The sequence below is a fragment of the Oncorhynchus mykiss genome, unplaced genomic scaffold (genome assembly GCF_013265735.2).
Source record: "Oncorhynchus mykiss isolate Arlee unplaced genomic scaffold, USDA_OmykA_1.1 un_scaffold_130, whole genome shotgun sequence".
Lineage (NCBI taxonomy): Eukaryota > Metazoa > Chordata > Actinopteri > Salmoniformes > Salmonidae > Oncorhynchus > Oncorhynchus mykiss.
This window is the reverse complement of record NW_023493663.1, coordinates 1,618,012-1,630,000: the sequence shown is the minus strand read 5'-3', so window position 1 is coordinate 1,630,000 and position 11,989 is coordinate 1,618,012. Positions and strand designations below refer to the sequence as shown.

Here is an 11,989-nt window from a genome sequence, read left to right as displayed (position 1 = left end):
AACACAGCCCTAGTAACAACATTCTATTAATAACACAGCCCTGGTAACAACATTCTATTAATAACACAGCCTTAGTAACAACATTCTATTAATAACACAGCCTTAGTAACAACATTCTATTAATAACACAGCCCTAGTAACAACATTATATTAATAACACAGCCCTAGTAACAACATTATATTAATAACAGTCATCTCCTATTCAACCCCAACTCTATTAAACACTTTAACAGTCCCAGAGGACCAACATTCCTCTCCTCTCACTCCATGCCTCCTGTCTCATCTTGTTGTCCACTGGGACAGGTTTATGGGAGGTGATATGGGGGAGGGAGGGTAGAGAGGTGCTATAGAGGTGAGGGAGGTAGAGAGGAGAGGAAGGAAGGGGAGAGATCAAGGGGAGAGGAGGGGAGAGGAGGTGAGATCGAGGAGAGAGGAGAGGAGAGGAGAGGAGAGAGGTAGGATCGAGAGGAGAGGAGAGGAGAGGAGAGGAGAGGAGAGGAGAGGAGGTGAGATCGAGGGGAGAGGCTACATAGAGGTGTTGTTAGAGCTGAAGTCTGGTATTCCCCGGCCAATCTAATCCATTATAACTGGACCACAGGGACCCCTCCACCACACACACACACACACACACACACACACACACACACACACACACACACACACACACACACACACACACACACACAGTGTCTGAAGTGAGGAAGCCTCCACTCCTAAGGCCATTTAAGGACAACACAGATGAACACTGTGTGAGTGAGAATGAGAGACGTGTGTGTGTGTGTGTGTGTGTGTGTGTGTGTGTGTGTGTGTGTGTGTGTGTGTGTGTGTGTGTGTGGCTCGTCTCACCAGTCCCCGTGGACAGTGTATTGTAGTGTAGACAGTCACCATTATGTGTTAGTGAACTGAGAGAACAGCATCAGCTGAGAAACACACACCTCTACCTCTACCAGCTACACAACAGGCTGATACACACCTCTACCAGCTACACAACAGACTGATACACACCTCTACCAGCTACACAACAGACTGATACACACCTCTACCAGCTACACAACATACTGATACACACCTCTACCTCTACCAGCTACACAACAGACTGATACACACCTCTACCTCTACCAGCTACACAACAGACTGATACACACCTCTACCAGCTACACAACAGACTGATACACTCCTCTACCAGCTACACAACAGACTGATACACACCTCTACCAGCTACACAACAGACTGATACACACCTCTACCTCTACCAGCTACACAACAGACTGATACACACCTCTACCAGCTACACAACAGACTGATACACACCTCTACCTCTACCAGCTACACAACAGACTGATACACACCTCTACCAGCTACACAACATACTGATACACACCTCTACCTCTACCAGCTACACAACAGACTGATACACACCTCTACCAGCTGCACAACAGACTGATACACACCTCTACCTCTACCAGCTACACAACAGACTGATACACACCTCTACCAGCTACACAACAGACTGATACACACCTCTACCTCTACCAGCTACACAACAGACTGATACACACCTCTACCAGCTACACAACATACTGATACACACCTCTACCTCTACAAGCTACACAACAGACTGATACACACCTCTACCAGCTACACAACAGACTGATACACACCTCTACCTCTACCAGCTACACAACAGACTGATACACACCTCTACCAGCTACACAACAGACTGATACACTCCTCTACCAGCTACACAACAGACTGATACACACCTCTACCAGCTACACAACAGACTGATACACACCTCTACCAGCTACACAACAGACTGATACACACCTCTACCTCTACCAGCTACACAACAGACTGATACACACCTCTACCTCTACCAGCTCCACAACATACTGATACACACCTCTACCAGCTACACAACAGACTGATACACACCTCTACCAGCTACACAACAGACTGATACACACCTCTACCAGCTACACAACAGACTGATACACACCTCTACCTCTACCAGCTACACAACAGACTGATACACACCTCTACCTCTACCAGCTCCACAACATACTGATACACACCTCTACCAGCTACACAACATACTGATACACACCTCTACCAGCTACACAACAGACTGATACACACCTCTACCAGCTACACAACAGACTGAAACACACCTCTACCAGCTACACAACAGACTGATACACACCTCTACCAGCTACACAACAGACTGATACACACCTCTACCTCTAACAGCTACACAACAGACTGATACACACCTCTACCTCTACCAGCTACACAACAGACTGATACACACCTCTACCAGCTACACAACAGACTGATACACACCTCTACCTCTACCAGCTACACAACAGACTGATACACACCTATACCAGCTGCACAACAGACTGATACACATCTCTACCTCTACCAGCCACACAACAGACTGATACACACCTTTACCTCTACCAGCTACACAACAGACTGATACACACCTCTACCAGCTACACAACAGACTGATACACACCTCTACCAGCTACACAACAGACTGATACACACCTCTACCTCTACCAGCTACACAACAGACTGATACACACCTCTACCAGCTACACAACAGACTGATACACACCTCTACCTCTACCAGCTACACAACAGACTGATACACACCTCTACCTCTACCAGCTACACAACACACTGATACACACCTCTACCAGCTACACAACAGAATGATACACACCTCTACCTCTACCAGCTACACAACAGACTGATACACACCTCTACCTCTACCAGCTACACAACAGACTGATACACACCTCTACCAGCTACACAACAGACTGATACACACCTCTACCTCTACCAGCTACACAACAGACTGATACACACCTCTACCAGCTGCACAACAGACTGATACACACCTCTACCTCTACCAGCTACACAACAGACTGATACACACCTTTACCTCTACCAGCTACACAACAGACTGATACACACCTCTACCAGCTACACAACAGACTGATACACACCTCTACCAGCTACACAACAGACTGATACACACCTCTACCTCTACCAGCTACACAACAGACTGATACACACCTCTACCAGCTACACAACAGACTGATACACACCTCTACCTCTACCAGCTACACAACAGACTGATACACACCTCTACCTCTACCAGCTACACAACACACTGATACACATCTCTACCAGCTACACAACAGACTGATACACACCTCTACCTCTACCAGCTACACAACAGACTGATACACACCTCTACCTCTACCAGCTACACAACAGACTGATACACACCTCTACCACTACCAGCTACACAACAGACTGATACACACCTCTACCTCTACCAGCTACACAACAGACTGATACACACCTCTACCAGCTACACAACAGACTGATACACACCTCTACCAGCTACACAACAGACTGATACACACCTCTACCTCTACCAGCTACACAACAGACTGATACATACCTCTACCTCTACCAGCTACACAACAGACTGATACACACCTCTACCAGCTACACAACAGACTGATACACACCTCTACCAGCTACACAACAGACTGATACACACCTCTACCTCTACCAGCTACACAACAGACTGATACACACCTCTACCAGCTACACAACAGACTGATACACACCTCTACCTCTACCAGCTACACTACAGACTGATACACACCTCTACCAGCTACACAACAGACTGATACACACCTCTACCAGCTACACAACAGACTGATACACACCTCTACCTCTACCAGCTACACAACAGACTGATACACACCTCTACCAGCTACACAACAGACTGATACACACCTCTACCTCTACCAGCTACACAACAGACTGATACACACCTCTACCTCTACCAGCTACACAACAGACTGACACACACCTCTACCAGCTACACAACAGACTGATACACACCTCTACCTCTACCAGCTACACAACAGACTGATACACACCTCTACCTCTACCAGCTACACAACAGACTGATACACACCTCTACCACTACCAGCTACACAACAGACTGATACACACCTCTACCTCTACCAGCTACACAACAGACTGATACACACCTCTACCAGCTACACAACAGACTGATACACACCTCTACCAGCTACACAACAGACTGATACACACCTCTACCTCTACCAGCTACACAGCAGACTGATACACACCTCTACCTCTACCAGCTACACAACAGACTGATACACACCTCTACCTCTACCAGCTACACAACAGACTGATACACACCTCTACCAGCTACACAACAGACTGATACACACCTCTACCTCTACCAGCTACACAACAGACTGATACACACCTATACCAGCTGCACAACAGACTGATACACATCTCTACCTCTACCAGCCACACAACAGACTGATACACACCTTTACCTCTACCAGCTACACAACAGACTGATACACACCTCTACCAGCTACACAACAGACTGATACACACCTCTACCAGCTACACAACAGACTGATACACACCTCTACCTCTACCAGCTACACAACAGACTGATACACACCTCTACCAGCTACACAACAGACTGATACACACCTCTACCTCTACCAGCTACACAACAGACTGATACACACCTCTACCTCTACCAGCTACACAACACACTGATACACACCTCTACCAGCTACACAACAGAATGATACACACCTCTACCTCTACCAGCTACACAACAGACTGATACACACCTCTACCTCTACCAGCTACACAACAGACTGATACACACCTCTACCAACTACACAACAGACTGATACACACCTCTACCTCTACCAGCTACACAACAGACTGATACACACCTCTACCAGCTGCACAACAGACTGATACACACCTCTACCTCTACCAGCTACACAACAGACTGATACACACCTTTACCTCTACCAGCTACACAACAGACTGATACACACCTCTACCAGCTACACAACAGACTGATACACACCTCTACCTCTACCAGCTAAACAAAAGACTGATACACACCTCTACCAGCTACACAACAGACTGATACACACCTCTACCTCTACCAGCTACACAACAGACTGATACACACCTCTACCTCTACCAGCTACACAACACACTGATACACATCTCTACCAGCTACACAACAGACTGATACACACCTCTACCTCTACCAGCTACACAACAGACTGATACACACCTCTACCTCTACCAGCTACACAACAGACTGATACACACCTCTACCACTACCAGCTACACAACAGACTGATACACACCTCTACCTCTACCAGCTACACAACAGACTGATACACACCTCTACCAGCTACACAACAGACTGATACACACCTCTACCAGCTACACAACAGACTGATACACACCTCTACCTCTACCAGCTACACAACAGACTGATACATACCTCTACCTCTACCAGCTACACAACAGACTGATACACACCTCTACCAGCTACACAACAGACTGATACACACCTCTACCAGCTACACAACAGACTGATACACACCTCTACCTCTACCAGCTACACAACAGACTGATACACACCTCTACCAGCTACACAACAGACTGATACACACCTCTACCTCTACCAGCTACACTACAGACTGATACACACCTCTACCAGCTACACAACAGACTGATACACACCTCTACCAGCTACACAACAGACTGATACACACCTCTACCTCTACCAGCTACACAACAGACTGATACACACCTCTACCAGCTACACAACAGACTGATACACACCTCTACCTCTACCAGCTACACAACAGACTGATACACACCTCTACCTCTACCAGCTACACAACAGACTGACACACACCTCTACCAGCTACACAACAGACTGATACACACCTCTACCTCTACCAGCTACACAACAGACTGATACACACCTCTACCTCTACCAGCTACACAACAGACTGACACACACCTCTACCAGCTACACAACAGACTGATACACACCTCTACCTCTACCAGCTACACAACAGACTGATACACACCTCTACCTCTACCAGCTACACAACAGACTGATACACACCTCTACCACTACCAGCTACACAACAGACTGATACACACCTCTACCTCTACCAGCTACACAACAGACTGATACACACCTCTACCAGCTACACAACAGACTGATACACACCTCTACCAGCTACACAACAGACTGATACACACCTCTACCTCTACCAGCTACACAGCAGACTGATACACACCTCTACCTCTACCAGCTACACAACAGACTGATACACACCTCTACCTCTACCAGCTACACAACAGACTGATACATACCTCTACCTCTACCAGCTACACAACAGACTGATACACACCTCTACCAGCTACACAACATACTGATACACACCTCTACCAGCTACACAACAGACTGATACACACCTCTACCTCTACCAGCTACACAACAGACTGATACACACCTCTACCTCTACCAGCTACACAACAGACTGATACACACCTCTACCAGCCACACAACAGACTGATACACACCTCTACCTCTACCAGCTACACAACAGACTGATACACACCTCTACCTCTACCAGCTACACAACAGACTGATACACACCTCTACCAGCTACACAACAGACTGATACACACCTCTACCTCTACCAGCTACACAACAGACTGATACACACCTCTACCAGCTACACAACAGACTGATACACACCTCTACCAGCTACACAACAGACTGATACACACCTCTACCTCTACCAGCTACACAACAGACTGATACACACCTCTACCTCTACCAGCTACACAACAGACTGATACACACCTCTACCAGCTACACAACAGACTGATACACACCTCTACCTCTAACAGCTACACAACAGACTGCTCATTATAATGAGATGGATAACACAACTGACTGGTACATGGCATTACAATGAGATGGATAACACAACTGACTTGTCATTATAATGAGATGGATAACACAACTGACTGGTCATTATAATGAGGTGGATAACACAACTGACTGGTCATTATAATGAGATGGATAACACAACTGACTGGTCATTATAATGAGGTGGATAACACAACTGACTGGTCATTATAATGAGATGGACAACACAACTGACTTGTCATTATAATGAGATGGATAACACAACTGACTGGTCATTATAATGAGGTGGATAACACAACTGACTGGTCATTATAATGAGATGGATAACACAACTGACTGGTCATTATAATGAGATGGACAACACAACTGACTGGTCATTATAATGAGATGAGATCTCTCTGTTTCTCTCTCTCTCTGTTTCTCTCTCTCTCTGTTTCTCTCTCTCTCTGTTTCTCTCTCTGTCTCTCTCTCTGTTTCTCTCTCTGTTTCTCTCTCTGTCTCTCTCTCTCTCTGTTTCTCTCTCTGTTTCTCTCTCTCTCTCTCTCTCTCTGTCTCTCTCTCTGTCTCTCTCTCTCTCGCTCTCTCTCTCTCGCTCTGTTTCTCTCTCTCTCTCTTCTCTCTCTCTGTTTCTCTCTCTCTCTCTCTCTGTTTATCTCTCTCTCTGTTTCTCTCTCTCTCTGTTTCTCTCTCTCCCTCGCTCTCTCTCTCTCTCTCTCTCCCTGGAGATGTGCATGTGTGTTAACAGTACATCTGTCTCTCCTCAGCATGGTGAAGTGGATCGAGGACGGGGTACCTGAGGACCCCTTCCTGAACCCTGAGCTCATGAAGAACAACCCCTGGGTGGAAAAGGGAAAGTGTGTCCTGTTGTAGACGATTACCTGACCCTGCCATGACCTCTGACCCCAGCCAGGTGGGGCATGGCAGGACAGCACTCCCCCCCCCCCCCCCCCCCCCACCATGAATGTACAACAGCTGATGTCCAGACCCCCCCTGCTAGTTTCAGCCACGTTGATGCATCACAGATTACCTTTAATATTCATGTTGATGTTGATATGATCACTCAGTCACTCACTCAGTCACTCACTCAGTCACTCACTCAGTCACTCACTCAGTCACTCACTCACTCACTCACTCAGTCACTCACTCACTCAGTCACTCACTCAGTCAGTCACTCACTCAGTCAGTCACTCACTCAGTCACTCACTCACTCAGTCACTCAGTCACTCAGTCACTCACTCAGTCACTCAGTCAGGCAGCCAGTCAGCCAGTCAGCCAGTCAGTCAGTCAGCCAGTCAGTCAGCCAGTCAGTCAGCCAGTCAGTCAGCCAGTCAGTCAGCCAGTCAGCCAGTCAGCCAGTCAGTCAGCCAGTCAGCCAGTCAGTCAGCCAGTCAGTCAGCCAGTCAGTCAGTCAGCCAGTCAGCCAGTCAGCCAGTCAGCCAGTCAGTCAGCCAGTCAGTCAGCCAGTCAGTCAGCCAGTCAGCCAGTCAGTCAGCCAGTCAGTCAGTCAGCCAGTCAGCCAGTCAGTCAGCCAGTCAGTCAGCCAGTCAGTCAGTCAGTCAGTCAGCCAGTCAGTCAGCCAGTCTACACCATCCTCTAGGTCCATTAGAACAGAATGTGTCCAGTCAGTTAGCGATGAGGACACGGACTGGAGAGGACGTTGGATTTGAAGAGGAAGTTGTAAATTAGGCTTAATGCTTCTCTCTGTCTGTCTGCTCTCTGTCTGACGGCTCTGTGGTTGCTGAGGATTAGTTATACTGTCACTGGCAGAACACACACACACACACACACACACACACACACACACACCCTGTTGACACACTGTACAGACGAGCCCCTTTAACTTATTAAATTATTGATGATGCTTTGTTTTATTTATTGATGTATTTATTGCTAAGCTCCTCCTCCGCACGGTGGTCATGTTGTTGTCTATCCCCCCTCCCAACAACAACAACAACAACAACAACAACAGTACTGGCCCCTCCTTACCACAGAACCATCTCTATTGCCTTTTCCACAGTCTCCTTAACATGAGGATGGAACCATGAGAATGGAACCATGAGAATGGAACCATGAGGGTGGAACATGGGAATGGAACCATGAGAATGGAACCATGGGAATGGAACCATGAGAATGGAACCATGAGGGTGGAACCATGGGAATGGAACCATGAGAATGGAACCATGGGAATGGAACCATGAGGGTAGAACCATGAGAATGGAACCATGGGAATGGAACCATGAGAATGGAACCATGAGGGTGGAACCATGGGAATGGAACCATAAGAATGGAACCATGAGGATGGAACCATGATAATGGAACCATGAGGGTGGAACCATGGGAATGGAACCATGAGAATGGAACCATGAGGGTGGAACCATGGGAATGGAACCATGAGGGTGGAACCATGAGAATGGAACCATGAGAATGGAACCATGAGGGTGGAACATGGGAATGGAACCATGAGAATGGAACCATGGGAATGGAACCATGAGGGTGGAACCATGATGATGGAACCATGAGGGTGGAACCATGATGATGGAACCATGAGGATGGAACAATGGGGATGGATCCATGAGGCAGCCTGAGGTTAGATCTTCAACACTACTGACCAAACACCATCACTCTGGCCCCAGCATGTGTGTGGTAACGTGTGTGTGTGTGTGTGTGTGTGTGTGTGTGTGTGTGTGTGTGTGTGTGTGTCTGTGTGGTATCGTGGTATGAAAAATAATTTTTACTTTTTTGCAATTTAAAAACGATTAAAAGTTGCCAGGGATAACATTTCCCTGGACCCTCGGCTACTGAAAATGTTCCCAGACCCTCGGCACCTGAAAATGTTCCCAGACCCTCGGCTCCTGAAAATGTTCCCCTGACCCTAGGCTACTGAAAATGTTCCCCTGACCCTAGGCTACTGAAAATGTTCCCCTGACCCTAGGCTACTGAAAATGTTCTCCTGACCCTAGGCTACTGAAAATTTTCCCCTGACCCTAGGCTACTGAAAATGTTCTCCTGACCCAAGGCTACTGAAAATGTTCCCCTGACCCTAGGCTACTGAAAATGTTCCCAGACCCTCGGCTACTGAAAATGTTCCCAGACCCTCGGCTCCTGAAAATGTTCCCAGACACTCGGCTCCTGAAAATCTTCCCAGACACTCGGCTACCGAAAATGTTCCCAGACCCTCGGCTCCTGAAAATGTTCCCAGACCCTCGGCTCCTGAAAATGTTCCCAGACACTCGGCTACTGAAAATGTTCCCAGACCCTCGGCTACTGAAAATGTTCCCTTGACCCTAGGCTACTGAAAATGTTCCCTTAACCCTAGGCTACTGAAAATGTTCCCCTGACCCTAGGCTACTGAAAATGTTCCCTTGACCCTAGGCTACTGAAAATGTTCCCTTGACCCTAGGCTACTGAAATGTTCCCAGACCCTAGGCTACTGAAAATGTTCCCCTGACCCTAGGCTACAGAAAATGTTCCCCTGACCCTAGTCTACTGAAAATGTTCCCCGGACCCTAGGCTACTGAAAATGTTCCCCGGTCCCTAGTCTACTGAAAATGTTCCCCTGACCCTAGGCTACTGAAAATGTTCCCAGACCCTAGGCTACTGAAAATGTTCCCAGACCCTAGGCTACTGAAAATGTTCCCAGACCCTAGGCTACTGAAAATGTTCCCCTGACCCTAGGCTATTGAAAATGTTCCCGGACCCTAGGCTACTGAAAATGTTCCCCTGACCCTAGGCTACTGAAAATGTTCCCCTGACCCTAGGCTACTGAAAATGTTCCCCTGACCCTAGGCTACAGAAAATGTTCCCCTGACCCTAGGCTACTGAAAATGTTCCCCTGACCCTAGGCTACAGAAAATGTTCCCCTGACCCTCGGCTACTGAAAATGTTCCCCTGACCCTAGGCTACAGAAAATGTTCCCCTGACCCTCGGCTCCTGAAAATGTTCCCCTGACCCTAGTCTACTGAAAATGTTCCCCTGACCCTAGGCTACTGAAAATGTTCCCCTGACCCTAGGCTACTGAAAATGTTCCCAGACCCTAGGCTACTGAAAATGTTCCCAGACCCTAGGCTACTGAAAATGTTCCCAGACCCTAGGCTACTGAAAATGTTCCCCTGACCCTAGGCTATTGAAAATGTTCCCGGACCCTAGGCTACTGAAAATGTTCCCCTGACCCTAGGCTACTGAAAATGTTCCCCTGACCCTAGGCTACTGAAAATGTTCCCCTGACCCTAGGCTACAGAAAATGTTCCCCTGACCCTAGGCTACTGAAAATGTTCCCCTGACCCTAGGCTACAGAAAATGTTCCCCTGACCCTCGGCTACTGAAAATGTTCCCCTGACCCTAGGCTACAGAAAATGTTCCCCTGACCCTCGGCTCCTGAAAATGTTCCCCTGACCCTAGTCTACTGAAAATGTTCCCTTGACCCTAGGCTACTGAAAATGTTCCCCTGACCCTAGGCTACTGAAAATGTTCCCCGGACCCTAGGCTACTGAAAATGTTCCCTTGACCCTAGGCTACTGAAAATGTTCCCCTGACCCTAGGCTACTGAAAATGTTCCCCTGACCCTCGGCTCCTGAAAATGTTCCCCTGACCCTAGTCTACTGAAAATGTTCCCCTGACCCTAGGCTACTGAAAATGTTCCCCTGACCCTAGGCTACTGAAAATGTTCCCAGACCCTAGGCTACTGAAAATGTTCCCAGACCCTAGGCTACTGAAAATGTTCCCAGACCCTAGGCTACTGAAAATGTTCCCCTGACCCTAGGCTATTGAAAATGTTCCCGGACCCTAGGCTACTGAAAATGTTCCCCTGACCCTAGGCTACTGAAAATGTTCCCCTGACCCTAGGCTACTGAAAATGTTCCCCTGACCCTAGGCTACAGAAAATGTTCCCCTGACCCTAGGCTACTGAAAATGTTCCCCTGACCCTAGGCTACAGAAAATGTTCCCCTGACCCTCGGCTACTGAAAATGTTCCCCTGACCCTAGGCTACAGAAAATGTTCCCCTGACCCTCGGCTACTGAAAATGTTCCCCTGACCCTAGGCTACAGAAAATGTTCCCCTGACCCTAGGCTCCTGAAAATGTTCCCCTGACCCTAGTCTACTGAAAATGTTCCCTTGACCCTAGGCTACTGAAAA

The 11,989-nt window shown here is 47.7% G+C and overlaps 1 protein-coding gene across 1 annotated transcript in view; it reads left to right on the top strand.

Moving 5' to 3' along the window:
• The window catches only part of LOC118947113 (guanine nucleotide-binding protein G(I)/G(S)/G(O) subunit gamma-13-like), a 22,683-nt gene extending 14,927 nt beyond the window's left edge, over positions 1–7,756 (top strand). Inside the window, exon 3 of the mRNA XM_036972297.1 lies at positions 7,621–7,756. Within this exon, the coding sequence (XP_036828192.1) occupies positions 7,621–7,726 (106 nt within the window). The 3' untranslated portion in view covers positions 7,727–7,756. The remainder of the gene's footprint in view (positions 1–7,620) is intronic.
• Positions 7,757–11,989: the final 4,233 nt, after the last annotated feature.